This window comes from Nannobrachium achirus, assembly GCF_963921795.1.
Source record: "Nannobrachium achirus genome assembly, chromosome: 17".
Lineage (NCBI taxonomy): Eukaryota > Metazoa > Chordata > Actinopteri > Myctophiformes > Myctophidae > Nannobrachium > Nannobrachium achirus.
Genome location: NC_137824.1, coordinates 23,211,155 through 23,230,146, shown reverse-complemented (window position 1 = coordinate 23,230,146; position 18,992 = coordinate 23,211,155). Strand labels below are relative to the sequence as shown.

Here is an 18,992-nt window from a genome sequence, read left to right as displayed (position 1 = left end):
TTCAGATAATAGAATTACCACCTTTTTAGATGAGCAGGATACCTCTAAATAAAACAGGTTACATTTCTAGCGTATTGTCCTTGCATGACACAATGTATTTCATGTCACGTGACACGTCTTTTATTGAACTTTACTATGCTTTAATGTACAATTTGATTTGACAATTTGACAAAGGTTTGCTTTAGTCAGGTGATGACCAAGTTCTTCTACTTAAGCTTCAAACACCCTACAATATTATTATATTAACTACACTGCAGGACATGATGATCATTGTCTTTGTGGTAATAAATGAATCGCTATGGGAACATTTTAAATGAAATTTCAGTCGTGATTGTAACCAACCTGTTATATCCACAGACAATCAACTGTTGGTCACAAGTGGTCACATCAAAACACTACACTACTGGATTCAAAATGATTCATTGTATTTAGTTAATGCCTGTATGTCCATTTTGTTTGTCCAATTAATTCACTGAATAGTGCTTGACAGTAGAAATCTGAATATGGAATATGGAGTCTTGGAGTCTTAATAATTACATGTAATTTAAATCCGCACTATTTGTACATCTGCAGATTTTTTTTATTGTGTCTACTGTATTATCTTCTCCATTTGTAAATGTATGTTCTGTTATAAAGATAGATCCAATACCACTCACTATGGATGTGATAATACCACCATGCACAGTAACATTTAGCTGGCAAGTAACATACCATGTATGTTATTTGCTGAGATATAGAGATTTGTGCTACTCAGATATATTGATATTATTGATCAAACAAGTTAAGGCCAACATTGTATTCCACACAATGTAATATAGGCTGACCATATATTGAATTTACATATCAGTAGGCAGATATGTCTGATCATCTGAATTGGACAATCTCCAGCAGAACATTTAGGAAAGGTTATGGTTTATAAACGAGGGTGCAGCTTGTCGAACATATACTGATCTACAAGCACAGCTTTCCGCATGACCCCGTCATATGACAAAGATAAAACAAAAAGGTTTTACTGTTCAAATACTTATGGAGCTCTGTTTCTTTATGTATGACCTAAACAAACTAAAGTTTAAAGTATGAAAAGTCACTCTTAATGTGAAATTGCATGGTGAAATGATGCCTTGATCAATCTGTATATTCATTCTGTCTGTCTGTGTGTGTGTGTGTGTGTGTGTGTGTGTGTGTGTGTGTGTGTGTGTGTGTGTGTGTGTGTGTGTGTGTGTGTGTGTGTGTGTGTGTGTGCGTGCACGTTTGCGTGTGTGTGTGTGTGTGTGTGTGCGTGTGTGTGTGTGTGTGCGTGTGTGTGCGTGTGTGAGTGTGTGCGTGTGTGCGTGCATGCGTGTGCCTGTGCGTGTGTGTGACCACATGAACCCTTTATATTTCATTGATTGTCCCTCAGGGTCTATAGGCCCCATCCTTTTTTTTAACTCTACACAAATCTCTGTTCCAAAAATAGCCAATCACCAAGCTCACAATGTGAGAGCTTGTAGATCGACTAGTTTTGCTCAATAGGGATGCTCAATGGGGTTCATGTGGTTAATGGCATTGTAGTGAAATCATTTAGCAAGGAATATTTCTTACCTTATTTGGAGGGAGAGGGATATGACATTGAGACAGGAAACAGACAGCAGAACAGCAGCAGCAGAGGCAGGAAACATGGAAGAGAACAAACAGGAAACAAATTGTTGGTGAGACTGGTGCTAAGTATATATTATGGCTTTGGGGATCACAGTAAACAGTATACTTACCATTTGACCCGCCAATGACATTTCTTATGTAGGCCTACTGAATGTGATTATAGTGTTGTTTGCTATTGATACTTTCTAACTTGCCAGATAGTACATCAATACAGTGTACATCAATACATACACAAGTAACAATGTATAATGTTCAGTATGTGTGTGCAATAAGTAAACACAGTGAACATATATGGCAAGGGTTAGGACAATGCAAAGATGTATCTGTCATTTTCATTTAGTACACATAAGCAAGTTGAGAACTTACAGTTGCAGTAAATAAATGTATGAACCATTTACAAAAAATAATAAGACATCAGTAATGATGATAAGAGAGAGAGAGAGAGAGAGAGAGAGAGAGAGAGAGAGAGAGAGAGAGAGAGAGAGAGAGAGAGAGAGAGAGAGAGAGAGAGACAGACAGACAGACAGACAGACAGACAGACAGACAGACAGACAGACAGACAGACAGACAGACAGACAGACAGAGACTACAGAATGACAGGGAGAGAGTGAGACAAACAAACATACAGACAGTCAGACAGACAGACAGACAGACAGACAGAATCAAAACTGTATATTAGCATAATTGTCTATGACAAAATAGAGGGGGTTAGAAGTGATAATGATACTAGTTGTGTACACGTGTAAAAAAATCATACAGGCAACTTGGGAGGAGAAATGAAAAGAAATTGAAGGCATCATCAGAGAGATCCATTGTAGGAATTGAACACCACTATCAACCTCACCCCATTTGAGCCAATATCTAACCTGGCCTGCCAAAAACACCCTACACTTTACCACAACCAGGTGTATGGAAGAGAACCAGGTGTACCGCAGTAGTGAAATAGTGAAATACAACAATATGCAAACACAGCAGCACGATGTGTGAACTGTTGTGATAAAAGAAGGCTAGCGAATGGAATACAACCACCCTAAGGACTACAAACCACTGACTGACACATTTAAATCTGAGGCTTGTGTGTATACTATTCGTTTTGAGGTAAAATGTATCTTTTTGTCCCAAAGCGACAGCAAAAGATTGCTGCTATTTGTTACAAAAAGCTTTATACCCTGTATGTGTATACTGTATATGTAGCAGAGTGACTCGCTGCCTCAGCCTGATGGCCTCAAAAGTCAAGTATCTCCCTCGGTCCAGAGGGATATTCCTTTGGTCTGATGGTTGAGATGTTAGACTTTCACGTGGGAGAACTGTTTTATTATATTTTGACACTTGCTTCGGCAAAGTAAACATTCTTTTCTGGTGACAATAATGCTCCTTTGAATTGAAATTGCATGGACGATGGTCATCATGGCCTGCACTGCTGCACAGAGACACTACCCTATAGCAACAGCAGGGGGCTTCAAGGCAATGCCCTGGGATAAAATGATGCCTTTTTAATGATCTGCTTACATGCTGTGGCCATGTGTGTCAGGGAGGGCGTGTCATGTGTGTGTGTGTGTGTGTGTGTGTGTGTGTGTGTGTGTGTGTGTGTGTGTGCGCGCGCGCGTGTCGTGGGGTGGGGTGCGGTGGGGTGGGTGGTGTTCAGCTTTTCAGACAAAGCAGAACAAAGCAGACAGCCTTACTGTCAAAAAATCCTTATGAGAGATTGTACACTGTTTACATTGTCTGTATGCATGACTTATGTTTAAAGACTAGCACACAAGCACACACAGAGACACAGTCACACACATAATATGAATATAATATAAAAATGTTATAATGGATATTACACATAAAAAGAAAACTAAAAAAATATCACATTATCTCAGAACATTAGCGAAAACTAAAGCCCCCAAATAAATCGAGCTAAAATATAAATATAGATTTAATCAGAAACAAATAGGTAGATTATTATTTAATGTTAAATCCTACCCCCACTCCAAACATCATGGATCACCCCCTCCCCTTCCCCCACCAATCCAGACCTGAGCATGAGAATGCTTCATCTCTCTGCCCCAACATAGGGGTCTAGCTAGCCTTCTCTCTACCAACAGCTGTATGCATCTATCTCACACAAGGGGCTGCATTTGCTGCTGCCCCCCTGTGGACCAAAGAAAGGTGGTACAGCCCTGCCAGTGAGTCAGCTTGTTGCTGTGGCAACACACCCCATTTGCTTCCTGGGAGCTGGCAATGATGAAAAAAGAAAAAAAGAAATGGAGCTATGAAAAAAAGACAGCATGGAGGATGAGTAAGAGGCAGAAAGCAAGAGAAATGGTGTTGCCAACAAAGGAAGATTGAGTTTGGCATCACAATCTTGTCTTTCAGGATGAAGATGTGTCCTTAATAGACCAATTAAGACAATGGCATACAATATTCATTCAAAACACATAGCCTCACATTGCCAGGTTATATAAACTAATCTCTTTACAAATGGTTGACACAGAAGAGAGCTTTGCACTTGTACATTGTGAACTACATACAGCAGGGGTGAATTAACACAGTATGCCAAAGGATGGCTTTGTATACAGACTGGACAAAATGTCCTACAAAAAAGCAATCTCTCTCTCTCTCTCTCTCTCTCTCTCTCTCTCTCTCTCTCTCTCTCTCTCTCTCTCTCTCTCTCTCTCTCGCTCTCTCTCTGCAGCAGAATGGTGCAGCTGGAGATGAAGAGGGGGAGGGGAAGGATGCAGAGAGTGAACAGGATCAGGAGAGAAATTGAGAAAGGGAGGACAGTCTGCCTTGCTGCCTCATAGCAAACAAACCAGCATAGTTACAATGTTAAACTAGCTAATGATGCAATAAACAACTATCATAATCACTAATGTGATGAATGGTATTCCTACATAAATGTCCTCACATCATTATAAGTGATCATGAAAAAACAGCTGATAATGTTTTAAGGAGAGAGAGTGACAGACAGACAGAAAGGGGTGATAATGACAATTGTTTTTAGACAGACACATTCAAAAAAGGAGAAAACCTACAGAAAAATACGGGTGCAAGACCAAAAGTCAGAAACAGCATCAAATCTGCACTTATCACTATTGTCTTTAAGTGCCACCATGCCACGCCTTGCTGTGTAATGTAATTCAAATCCACTGTGGCTTCTCTGTTTTGGAAGTGTGTTGTATTTTTGGTTCATAATACCTGTATGTGTCTGTCTATACCCAATGAACACTCATTATGACAGTGTAGCCTCTGCCTCTGCCCCACTGTCGCACTCTTCTGCACTGATGTAATCCTTTCCAAAGGATCAGCAGGTCCAGATTGCCACAGTCCCAGACCAGTATACTGGAAGGGACATTCACACTCAGTAAACCTATACTGTAGGTTCATATGCAAGCAAACAACATGCAACAACCTCCATGTTCAGATGTTGAAATATGTGAAATATGGGGGGAAAGATTATAGTAGGCTATATACTGCATTTGTGTGCTTGCATAGTCTAGTGTTTTGCTCATTGCCAGAATACAGTATCACACTAACCTCACCCTGACTGAAGCACTGAATGTACTGTGTACCTACAGACAGTACCAACAGTCTCTGTACTAAAATCTAAGCCATCATGTGCATTTTACCTACCTACCAAGTACCAATAGCAGGCTACTAACAAAGTCTTCATTAAAGTGTAACCCACCTAACAGTATCTGTTCTAAATATCTAAGAAGTAAAGTACTGGATCAGTGACCATCACAAGCAACAACAGGTCATTTGGATAAGAAAAGAGTGAGCCTTTTGTTTCCCCTTCTCCATAGAGCAAACATATAAAACAATCTAACCACTGGAATAATGTCATTTCAACAAAAGATATGGTCCAACATAAACAGCACAGCTTTTAGAGAGCATCTAAGAATTTACTCTTTCACATAATGACAGCAGGGATAATAGGGCACTTGAAATGTATGAAAGGGCATAAGGTTCCATCAACATATCCGTAACGCAAAACACTACACAGCAAAATCTTGAGTGTTAATTTATGGTAATGTATTAGTACATTTTCCACAAAGTTAATGTGTACAAAACATAGAGTGTATAACCCCAAATGGCAGGGCCTCCCTTCAGATGAGGGATAATTGCATTAGAAATGGAGCAAGCTTAATTTGATCACTGTAAAGTTTAATGAAATGTTGAATGTACTGAGCTGTGGTGTATCTGTGCTGTGCTTTATGTCAGGGAAAGCAGTCACTCACACCCAACAGACATCAAGCCAATGATCTGGCAGGAGAAGAAGAGGATGCAGGATTACAGGTCCTAACAGCTTGGCCACTCAAACACACAAACAAATTCATCTGTACTGTACTGAATGGTACTGTATACCAGGGGTTTTCAAACTTTTTTGACTCAGGGCACCCCTGTAAATAACTTTTTCATCCACGGCACCCCTGAATTACACTGTTAATTTTTAGAATCTTGCATCCTATTGGAGAAATATCCGTTTCCACCAGAACAGACTGAAAATAACGTTATACTTGACGTTTAACCACTTGAACCCCAGCATGCCTATTCTGGGGGGAAGGTTCACCAAAAATAGACGATCTACAAGCTCACAACGCGTCACAATGTGACGCGTTGTGAGCTTGTAGATCAGCTACTTTTGGTGGAGAGTGTTGTCATAGATAGAAAAATAACTAATCAAGTACAGTGCAAATCAGGTCTGTTTTACTAACATAGTGAAGTGATATTGATGTATTGATATTGATGAATTCCAAATATTATCAAATTATCTCGCGGCACCCCTGGACTGGCATCACGGCACCCCAGGGTGCCCTGTCACCCACTTTGAAAACCCCTGCTGTATACAGTCCAATTAATTTTAATTCCTTCATCGTCATTGCTGGTGCAACAAAATTCAAATGTGCACACACACGCACACACGCGCACACACGCGCACACACGCACACACACGCACACACACACACACACACACACACACACACACACACACACACACACAGACAGAGTTGACTATAAGTGCTGCTGACATACGTACATGTCTGTGGTGTGGTGATCACTGGGATCCACCAACGCCAAACAGCTGTTAAACAGACAGGCTATGAGGGAAGTATAAACAACAGCTTGTGTCTGTAGAACAGGAAGTGCCTGTAGGAACCGGAAGCTTCTCAGCACAACATTGTGGCCATGCAGGCATAAGAGAAGGATACTGCTGAGCAGTGGCTGCATGTCAAATCCAAAATGTTTGCCAATACAATCTTCCAAGGTGAACTAATATTGCCTATTGTCAATGCTTGTTCTTAGGCACACCTAAATCAAACAGACTGAATATTAATTTTATTAGCTGCACCTCAGTGAAAAGGGTCTATTAGGGAAATGGCTCAGGTTTCAGTGACTGTTTATGACACGGACACCTGGACTAAAAAACAATACAAATCATGACAAACAGACGGAAGCATTCAGTAGAGGTATGGTGTGTCTGTGAGCTCTGACCCCCATGGAGCCACTGTGACCACCAGGATTTACAGTGCTCAGTAAAACTCTCTCCCCGCTAACGAGCCTGAGAACAGACACTGAAGTGGTTCAAAAACGCTCAGTCGGAGCCGACAAAGCAGCCACAGATGTGGGATAATTCTGATGATGACAGGCTGCATCCTGCGAGAAAAAAGGTTCACGCAATAAAACTAAAGTGCACGCTCTTTACGAGTGGCGGCGTGTCTACCTGTATTTTCAAATGTCACATAAAAGCACACACCTTTAGTGGACCATAGACACCCCACTGGCAAGGCACATACATCAACACACATGTCAAAGCCAGGCAGGCGGCAAATTAAAATCAATGATAAGAAATAATTATTCCCAGAAACAACAACAATATTCAAGACCATGCCATCAGCCTCATAGTAAACATCAAAAGATCAAGCTACACTTTATTACAGAGCTAATATGTGTCTAGTATCTAAAAACAACTGTACATGATACCCAGTTTATGAGGTAATCTAACTCACTGGGTTTGCTACTACTTCCTGTATGAGTCTCCCTCTGCGAGAGTTAACATTATGGGGTGCATGCAGGTGAGAGCCATATGGAAGGTAATTATTCCCTTGTGTTGAAAAGGTAAACATTAAGGCCTGTGGGCTACTGGTCATGAACTAGCCCTTTTTATAGACCTGCATGCCTGTTTAAGAGGTATATGGAGGGAAGGGGGAAAGATAATGCGTGTTTTCACTGAGGACTAAAACTAGCATCATAAAATGATCTGACAACAAGCAACTGAACAGCAATGCTGGATCAGCACAGTTCCCTGATTGCTTTGCAATTGTACACATTCATGTCTGTTTTATCAGTTATTTGGCATTTGTTATACTATATAGTCTACATAATGGAGTTATTACTCCCTTTATCTCTGCCCTATACCTCCCTGTCTCTCTCTGTGTGTGTGTGTCTCTCTCTCACTCTCTCATGCCATATACTGTAGATTTTCCACCACGTCTCCGCCTTTTACAGTGCAGTCAATCCATTTTGCATTATATCACACCCTGTTTCACATATCAGGCTTCTCTTAACCCCTTTCACCATGCAGACAAAGAGTGCACATCAAAATGGCTGCCGTTCACCACTAACACTAAGATACAGCACATGCATGGATGGTGGAGAGAGGCCCAGTTACCATGCGCCTTCCCCTCCCCCCTGCTGTCTATCTCTCTCTCTTCATCTCTCACCCTCCCTTTTTCTCAGGCTGCCTTCTGTGACTGCCTCATCCTCGCCTCACTCTCAATCACTGCCTATTTTACATTTTACTTCTATTCTTTCAACATACATTTCTTTCTTTAACCTTTTTCTCCTTTCATTTTTTTTCTCTCTCCCAGCCATCTCACTCTATTCCTCTCTATGAACAGTGTAACAACAGGAATATAGCAGCAGTGTTAGGAAGGGAACTAGGTCACATAAATACATGAGTGTGTGTGGAAAAATCCCTAAGCAGTGATGCTTCAGTACAGCAGCAACTCGGTATATTTTCATTCAGTGGAGCAACTCTTCAAATTGCAATTCTTAATACTGCACATTATATATCCACGTCTGCCTATGGTGATACAAATGGTCTATCACTCATAGTTCAGTTGAACATACACGTGTTAACTCATTGTTAACAAAACATGCATGGGGCACTGCAATGAATACAAATTGTTTCTAGTTTACCACGAGTGAACAGATTGTAATGAGATTTCCTGTGTATAGGAAGGTTTATCACCCTGATCTCAATGATTCAATACACTGTATCATTATCACAACACAACACCTGGAACTACACAATCTCTACATCAACATTTGGCAGTCAATTTGCTGCAATTTGGTGGTCTGGGGTCAAGGTCGTGGCATTCAATTATCAATTAATACATTGTTGTATCAAGGAAGGATGAGACCAGATTTGAAAGCTTGTCTCAAGCCAATTAATTTCCCTGCGTTAAGTTTCCTAGATGATGTCAAGCAGTTCATGCACACATCTTTGGTGCATAAGAAAATAAACCCAAAAAAATGCTACAAATACATACACACTAAATGCAAGTTCAAACAGGAAGACCTTTCAAATGTATCCATCTCCTTCAGTCATCATATTATCTCAACACACTGGATATCTATACCTCCTGTCATGTCAGAACCAGATTCTGCATTGCTTCACATTTATGTCCTGGTTCTGAATCAGAGTAAACACATAACTATATTTAATAACTTAACTGTATTTAAGAACTGTATTTAAGAAGCTAATTATAAGGTCTTAAACTAACAGGCGTCATCACAAACCCATCTGAAATCATACAGGTCCATTATACAGGTACAACATCTGTGCAAAATACCCTGAGGACAATCTAAGCACACCCATCTCCATGCTGCTACCATTAGTATGGTAAGTATAGAGGTGCAAAGGGGAGGTTGATTATGGCATGCTTGTTCTGATAAAGAACTGGAAGAGCAACACAATCACTGCATGCCATAAAAGAATGCTTTCTGTAGTGGATTTTGAAACAGCGAAATAAATATGCCAGCGTGCCCTTGACACAACCTTTGAGCTCTTTGTAACCAGGTGAACCTGTGGAGAGATGAAGGCCTCACCTCTGTTATAAGATCCTCTGAGCCAGTGTTTTGCCTGGGCACTGTTCTCATGCCACTGTGGTCAACACTCAAAGTGCTCTGACTGAATGGACGGCTGCACTTCATATCGCTCTTCCGGGAGTCAGTTGTTCCATATCCGTCATAATTGAACACATGCTTCAAAGTGCCTGTCTGACTAACATCTGCATACATGGGCGGGTAATATGGAATAACGGGAAGATTCCCATTGGATTTGTAAAACAGGCGCTCACGTCTCCACCTGTATATCTTCACTGATATGATAACAACTAAACATGTGATGAAGAGAAAGGAAACAACAGCCAAAGCCAAGACCAAGTAAAACGTCAGGTTGTCATTGTACTCCTTATCATGTGTTAAATCAGTGAACTCTGAGAGAACTTCAGGGAAGCTGTCAGCCACCGCCACATTAACATTGACTGTAGCTGAACGAGAGGGCTGTCCGTTGTCCTCCACAATAACTGTCAGTCTTTGTTTCACAGCATCTTTATCAGTGACTTGACGGATTGTTCTTATTTCTCCATTCTGCAATCCCACTTCAAACAGTGCCCTGTCTGTGGGTTTCTGCAGTTTATAAGAGAGCCAGGCATTCTGTCCAGAGTCCACATCAACAGCCACCACTTTAGTGACCAGATAGCCCACATCTGCTGAACGAGGCACCATTTCAGCCACCAGAGAGCCACCACTCTGGACTGGATACAGAACCTGAGGAGCGTTGTCATTCTGGTCCTGGATAATTATATTCACAGTCACATTACTACTAAGCGGAGGAGAGCCTCCATCTTGCGCTTTGACAAGAATTTTGAACTGCTTTGTTTGTTCATAATCGAAGGAACGCACAGCCAGTATTTCCCCACTCTCTGCATTCACTGAGAAGTAAGATGAGGCTGCCAAACCATTCATTTGACTATCTTCTAGGAAATAGGAAATGCGTGCATTATTCCCAGAGTCTCCATCAGCAGCTTTAACAGAAACAATTGTTGTTCCAGGTGAATTATTTTCAACAATGTATGCCGTATAAGATTGCTGTGGGAATAATGGGGCGTTGTCATTGACGTCAGATATCTTCAAAGTAACAGTTTTGTTTGTGGAATAAGAGGGAGACCCCTCATCTGTGGCAGTTATTGTTATGTTATACTCTGGCACTGTTTCACGGTCCAAAAACTCGTCAGACAACAAACTATAGAAATTAGTTGAGGCTGCTTTTATTTTGAAAGGTAAATCTGGACTGATGTGACATTTAATTTGGCCATTTTTCCCAGAGTCCAAATCTTTGACATTAATCATTGCTATTACAGTCTCTGGAGTTGAATCCTCAGGTATGGGGTTGGAGAAAGAAATTATGCTAATCACTGGGGCATTGTCGTTTATGTCAGTTAATTCAATTAGCACCTTGCTGGTGTCTCTTAGCCCTCCTTTGTCTGTAGCTTCAATATCAATTTCATAATGTTTGTTTTTTTCATAATCTAAGAGACCACTTATGGTAATTTTGCCTGTCTGTTGATCTATATTAAACGAGGTGCTGTCTGCGTTTTGAGAGAACGAATACACTATTTCTCCGTTTGTCCCTTGATCTGCATCAGTGGCACTGACCGTTAAAATAACAGTGCTTTTCGACGCGTTTTCAGGAACCGTTATCCTGTACACTGACTGGCTGAATACTGGAGCATTGTCGTTTGCATCCAAGACAATAACGTTTATTTTGACAGACCCCGATTTCTGAGGATTACCACCATCGTAGGCTGTGAGTGTCAATGTATGCTCCCCATGTTTTTCTCTGTCCAGCGGCGTCTGCAGAACCATTTCAATATACTTCGACTCGTCGGGACGAGATGGGATATTCAATTTGAAATGATCTGTAGGATTCAGTTTATATGTTTGGAGAGTATTCAACGCAACGTCGGGATCTTTGGCACTGTCGAGAGAAAAACGAGCCCCTTTAACAGCCAGTTCACTAATTTGAAAGTTAATTTCCCTTTTATTGAAAACTGGAGCGTTGTCGTTAATATCTAAAATTTCAACGTCAATTCGATGCAGTTCCATGGGATTTTCCAATATGATCTGGAAATGCAGAGAGCAAGGAGAGACTTGTCCGCACAGCTCTTCTCTGTCTATCCTTTCTTTCACTATTAAGGTCCCTTTGTCGACATTCAGACCAATGTACTCACTCCCGTCCTCCGTAAAAATCCGTGCCCGACCAAATTTCAGCCTTTTACCATCCAAACCAAGGTCTTGGACAATATTTCCCACTATTGAGCCCGTGGCCATCTCCTCGGGAATAGAATATCGGACCTGTCCGTGCGATACCTCTATGAAGAATAGGCAGCAGAGAAGCAGCGTCCATGCAATTGTTCCCCGATCGAAAGGAATGATCTCCATTCTGATTCTTCAAATAAAACACTCATAAACGGGGCATATGAGGACACCAACCAGTAATAATTAAAAATATAGCTGGATTAAGTGTGATGTCTGGTTGTTGCATTGTAAGGCTAGGCTACTATTATGGAACTCCAATGCGCACAAGAAAAATGGGAGGACTAAATGTGTGTCATAGGCCTACTCCTCATACTAACCAACAGCGGCACTTAGAGACCTAAACATATATTACAATGATATTTCTTAGGTTAGTATACATTTCAAGACATAGCCTATTATCTCCAGCCTCTGCTCGGTCCATTGTGAATTTAAACGGTAAAAATCGTTCAGACGGACAGACAGACAGACAGACAGACAGACAGACAGACAGACAGACAGACAGACAGACAGACAGACAGACAGACAGACAGACAGACAGACAGACAGACAGACAGACATATCCTAAGCTTTGGAGTCTATATTAGGCTACTTGAAAACAGAAAGAGAGAAAGAAAAGGAAAGATAAAACACTGAAATTGTAAATTGCTGTCCATGGTGCTGAAAACCGAAATAACCAGAGGATGACAGCTGGACCAAATAAAAAGTCAGGTACAGGAAACAAAAATACGTCTAACCTCTATAGGAGAGTCTGGTTCATCCAGGATACTCTTTTCACTCTGTATCCGTTGCATTGTCCCTGTAGTATTTGGGTCCATTATTAATATATTCTGAACACCTGCACCACTAAATTTGCAGTCACTCTTTCTGGAGTCAGTCGTCCTGCACACCTCATAATTATAGACATGGGGGAGAGTCCCTGACCCCAGAGTGTCTGAGTAACGTGGTGGATAATATGGAATAACTGGGAGACTGGAATGATAGAGGCGGGACTGTCTCCATCTGTATATTTTCACTGATATAATAACAACTAAACACGTGATGAAGAGAAAGGAAACTACAGCCAAAGCCAACACTAAATAAAATGTCAGGTTGTCATTGTATTCCTTGTCGTGTGTAAAGTCAGTGAACTCTGAGAGAACTTCAGGGAAGCTGTCAGCCACCGCCACGTTAACATTGACTGTAGCTGAACGAGAGGGCTGTCCGTTGTCCTCCACTACAACAGTCAGTCTTTGTTTCACAACATCTTTATCAGTGACTTGTCGGATTGTTCTTATTTCTCCATTCTGTAATCCCACTTCAAACAGCGCCCTGTCTGTGGTTTTCTGCAGTTTATAAGAGAGCCAGGCATTCTGTCCAGAGTCCACATCAACAGCCACCACTTTAGTGACCAGATAGCCAACATCTGCTGAACGAGGCACCATTTCAGCCACCAGAGAGCCGCCAGTCTGGACTGGGTAAAGGACCTGAGGAGCATTGTCATTCTGGTCCTGGATCAGTATTTTCACAGTCACATTACTACTGAGTGGAGGAGAGCCTCCATCCTGAGCTTTGACAAGGAACTGGAAATCCTTGATCTGCTCGTAGTCAAAAGAGCGCACTGCATGTATGACTCCACTATCTGCACTAACAGACACAAATGAAGAGACGGGCACTCCGTTAACAGAGGAGTCCTCCAGTAAATAAGAAACACGCGCATTCTGGTTCCAGTCAGCGTCTCTGGCTTTTAATGTGAATATAGAGAGTCCCGGTGTATTATTTTCTACAATGTAGGCCTCGTATGATGTCTTTTCAAAGACAGGTGCGTTGTCATTTACATCTGAAATCTGTAAGTTGAGAATGACGCTGCTGGAGAGAGAAGGCACTCCTTTATCAGAACACGCCACACTGATGTTATATTCAGAGGCTCTCTCTCGGTCTAAATCACTTTCTGTTACTAGGCTATAGAAATTATTTGATGTAGACTTCAATACAAAAGGAATATCATCATTAATATTGCATTGCACCTTGCCATTTTCTCCTGAATCTGCATCTTCGATATTTATCATTGTGATGACTGTGTTGGGTTTGGAATCCTCTGATATAACATTTGATTTAGACATAATATGAATATCAGGTTTGTTGTCATTTACATCTAAGACGTCAACTATCACTTTACATGAACCGGTTAATCCCCCATCATCACTTGCACGGATGTTTATTTGAAAATGTTTAGCCTTTTCATAGTCAACATTTGCGACCAGGCTAACGTCGCCATTTTCGTTATTTACTTCAAACATTCCTCGAGCATAATCCATCATGCTTGATATTGAATAACTGATTCTACCATAAGAGCCGTGATCTGCGTCTGTCGCGGTAACTGTCGTTACAACTGTTCCTAATGGAGCGTTTTCTCTTATGGAAGCTTTATAAACAGACTGCGTAAAAACAGGGGCATTGTCGTTGGCATCTAAGACTGTGATCAGGATCTGCATTGTTCCTGACATCTGCGGTTCGCCTCCATCTATTGCGGTCAAAACTAAAGATATCTGTTCATTTTTCTCCCTGTCAAGAGGTGTCTGTAAGACCATCTCTACATTTTTATTTCCATCTGCTTGGCTGTGCATTTTAAGGGCGAAATTGTTCGTTGGCTTTAGGACATAGGTTTGCAAACCATTCTCGCCTACATCTAGATCACTGGCTCTATCTAAAATGAATGTTGCGCCATTTACAGCAGACTCGCTAATTTTAATTTGAACATCGTTCTTTTCAAAGGCTGGGGGGTTATCATTAATGTCTTTTATCTCAATAGTTATACTATAAAACTCCATTGGATTTTCTAATATTATCTGGAAATGCAAAGCACATGGGGTCGATTGGCCACACAATGACTCTCTGTCTATTCTCTCTTTGATAAGGAGGACTCCTCTGTCTTTATTGAGTTCGATATATTCTGCGCTGCCTTTTGTAAAAATACGAGCTTTACCCGATTTCAGTCTTTTCACATCCAATCCTAAATCCTGCGCTATGTTACCAACTAAAGACCCTTTTGCCATTTCCTCTGGAATGGAGTAGCTGATCTGTCCGAGCACTGAACTGAGACAGAGGACCGAAATCAACAGTACTTGCCGTCTCATTGTTCTATCCGATATGTTCTCAGTAACCAGTAGGCCTATATTCCTTTCGGCATTCACAGAATATCCTCGGAAAATCCAGACTGTAATCCCAAATATATTTCCCACAAACTGATGAAAAGATTCACAATGTAATCCTTCGCGTTCACTCACTGTTAACACACGGGTCACACACTATTCTTTTCTCTTTCTCTCCAAGATATCGAGAATATAGGGCGGTACTGCTGGATAACTCGTCTAGAGCTGCAACATACTGACCAACAGCGGCTCTTCGTGTTCAGAGCAGAAAACAACATGCATGAATAGGACAAATGAATGGACATCCATAAAACTGCATGATTGAATATGGCTACACATAAATGTAATTTTAAAGGGTAGGCCTATTGAGACTCCAACATACACACAATATAGCCTACAGTGGTGCAAAATCATACACACCGGGTCCGGGTGGTAGAGCACCACCTGGTGCTGATTAAAGTTGTGGCGAGGTAAGTTAATTGAATAGTTAGCTACAGTGCAAGTGTTGAAATAATACTTTTTGATTACGAAACAATTGGTTTTCTCTTCAGTCTATATGGAGGGATGGATACAACCTGAAAAGATGTAGGGATAAAGAGACATATGGGTAGGTACATATTCAGTGATTTGTAAATTGCTATCCATGGTGCTGAAAACGAGCCGAACGGTCAAAAAACACGTTTTCTATGACATATAGAATTAAAGAAATCTAACCTCTATAGGAGAGTCTGGTTCATCTAAGATGCTCTTTTCACTTTGTATCCTCTGCATGGTCCCTGTAGAACTGGGGTCCATTATCAGTATGTTCTGACTACCAGCTCTGCCGAACTTACAGTCACTCTTTCTGGAATCAGTCGTCCTGCACACCTCATAATTGTACACATGAGGGAGAGTCCCTGATCCCAAAGTGTCTGAGTAACGTGGTGGATAATATGGAATCACAGGGAGACTGGAATGATAGAGGCGGGACTGTCTCCATCTGTATATTTTCACTGATATAATAACAACTACACACGTGATGAAGAGAAAGGAAACTACAGCCAAAGCCAGGACTAAATAAAAAGTCAGGTTGTCATTGTACTCCTTGTCGTGCGTGAAGTCAGTGAACTCTGAAAGAACTTCAGGGAAGCTGTCAGCCACCGCCACGTTAACATTAACTGTAGCTGAACGAGAGGGCTGTCCATTGTCCTCCACTATAACAGTCAGTCTTTGTTTCACAGCATCTTTATCAGTGACTTGACGGATTGTTCTTATTTCTCCATTCTGTAATCCCACTTCAAACAGCGCCCTGTCTGTGGCTTTCTGCAGTTTATATGACAGCCAGGCATTCTGTCCAGAGTCCGCATCAACAGCCACCACTTTAGTGACCAGATAGGCCACATCTGCTGAACGTGGCACCATTTCAGCCACCAGTGCACTGCCAGTTTGTACTGGATACAGAACCTGAGGAGCGTTATCATTCTGGTCCTGGATCAGTATTTTCACAGTCACATTACTACTGAGTGGAGGAGAGCCCCCATCCTGAGCTTTGATGAGGAATTGGAAGTCCTTAATCTGCTCATAGTCAAAAGAACGCACCGCATGGATAACTCCACTATCAGCACTAACAGATACATATGAGGAGACGGGCACTCCATTAACAGAGGAGTCCTCCAGTATGTAGGAAACACGGGCATTCTGGTTCCAATCCGCGTCTCTAGCCTTTGCTGTGAATATAGAGAGGCCTGGTGTGTTGTTTTCTATAAGATGGGCTTCATATGATGTCTTTTCAAAGACAGGTGCGTTGTCATTCACATCTGAGATCTGCAATGTGAACGTGACGCTGCTGGAGAGCGAGGGCACTCCCTCGTCAGAACACGTAACACTGATATTATATCCCGAGTCTCTCTCTCGGTCTAAATCGCTGTCTGTCACAAGGCTATAGAAATTGTTTGATGTTGACTTTAATAAGAATGGCATGTTTTCATTCATACTGCATTGAACTTTACCATTGTCTCCGGAGTCTGGATCTTGAATATTAAATACTGTAACGACAGTATTCGTTTTAGCATCTTCACTTATGACGTTTGATTTCGACATAATATTTATAACTGGCTTATTATCATTAATATCCATAACATCGACTATCACTTTACAAGAGTCTGTTAATCCTCCATCATCACTCGCTCGTAAATTTATCTGGTAGTTTCTTGCCTTTTCGTAGTCTATGTTTCCAATCACCCTGACCTCTCCGCTTTCCTCATTTACCTCAAATATGCCCTTTATATTATCAAGAGTGTTCCTGATTGAATATGTTATTCTTCCATTTGAGCCTTGATCGGCATCTGATGCTCTAATTGTAGTAATCACTGTCCCTTTTGGAGAATTTTCTGTCGCAGTAGCTTTGTATACGGGATGCGTAAAAACAGGAGCATTGTCGTTTGCATCTAACACGGTGATGAGAATCTGCATTGTTCCAGACATCTGAGGCTCGCCTCCATCTATGGCCGTCAAAACTAAAGCTATATGCTCGTGTTTCTCTCTGTCAAGGGTTTTCTGTAAAATCATCTCAACGTTTTTTCTTCCATCAGCTTGATTGTGTAATTTAAGTGCAAAATTATCTGTTGGCTTCAGCAGATAACTTTGAACACCATTATGCCCAACGTCTAAATCCATCGCACGTTCCAAATCAAATTTTGACCCACTGACTGCAGACTCGCTTATTTTGAACGTAATTTCATTTTTCTCGAAAGCGGGAGGGTTGTCATTAATGTCGGTGATTTCAACAGTTATACTGTAAAATTCTATGGGCTCGTCCAAAATAATCTGTAAATGTAAAGCGCAAGGTGTCGTCTGTTCACAGAGCGCCTCTCTGTCTATTCTCTCTTTGATTACGAGGATTCCTCTTTCTTTATTCAATTCGATATACTCTCTGCTATCACCAGAATATACACGGGCTTTACCTGAATTTAGTCTCTTAACATCTAAACCTAAATCCTGTATGATATTACCGACTAGAGAGCCTTTTGCCATTTCCTCGGGAATGGAGTAGCTGATCTGTCCGTGCACTAAACTGAGAGAGAGGATCGAGATAAAACACAGTACTTGCCGTCTCATTGTTCTCGACATTTTTCCACTGTCAGAAAATGAATTAATCCAGGTAAAAGGTAAAATCCTTTTAGAAATTGGTCCAAGGTATCAAGAGAAAATCATTATATTCCCAATCGGCAAAGGTAAATCAAAACTAAACAAGAAAAACTGTAGATCGATGTGAGTATTAGTATGTGTTGATTCTCTGACAAGGCTCCCTGCGTATAACCCCGTTCTCCCTCCGTTAGCCCACGAGATGGGGAGGTGCTGCTGTTCGTACACTGCGACACATTGGCCAACAGCGGCCCTAAGAGTTTAGTCCCACAAAGTGCATGAAATCTATTCAATTGGGACGAATGGACATATAGCCCAACTAAAACTTAACATAAATAATTAAATTAAAATGATAACTAAATATTTCAAATACTTAGACGAATAAAAATAATAGGGGAACAAACAGCGGAAATGCGTCGCTCTCCAAGGTGCTGAAGCAGACAGATACCAACTCCGGTATATACTGTATATACCTGTATATATATATATATATATATATATATATATATATATATATATATATATATATATATATATATATAAAATATAAAAGAGAATGTAGAGCCCCATTGTGTTCTTTTAGAGGTTCATGTGAGGTTATTTATGGCTTCTTCAGCGTAGTTTAGGAACACATAATGGTACATTGAAGACAGTCTATGCAATATTTAAGACAGGCACTATATAGCACAAAAAGAGGTTCCCTTGAGAGCCAAACAACTTTAAATG

At 41.0% G+C, this 18,992-nt stretch overlaps 2 protein-coding genes and 1 pseudogene across 3 annotated transcripts in view; all 3 read right to left on the bottom strand.

The window, feature by feature from the left end:
• LOC308302351 (protocadherin gamma-C5-like) overlaps nucleotides 1-18,992 on the bottom strand; it is a gene marked incomplete at both ends in the record, with an annotated part of 340,087 nt that overhangs the window by 5,352 nt on the left and 315,743 nt on the right. The gene's annotated exons all lie outside the window — the stretch shown is intronic.
• LOC308301948 (protocadherin gamma-A2-like) lies at nucleotides 9,881-15,425 on the bottom strand (annotated as a pseudogene). The gene is made up of 3 exons: nucleotides 15,384-15,425; nucleotides 13,051-15,236; nucleotides 9,881-10,036 (listed from the first exon to the last, which is right to left on the bottom strand). The product of its transcript is annotated as a protocadherin gamma-A2-like (transcript).
• LOC308301489 (protocadherin beta-16-like) lies at nucleotides 15,843-18,251 on the bottom strand (the record flags this gene model as incomplete). The annotated part of the gene is made up of 1 exon (XM_080745486.1): nucleotides 15,843-18,251. One exon carries the CDS (start codon nucleotides 18,249-18,251, stop codon nucleotides 15,843-15,845), a length of 2,409 nt encoding a protein of 802 aa, XP_080601612.1.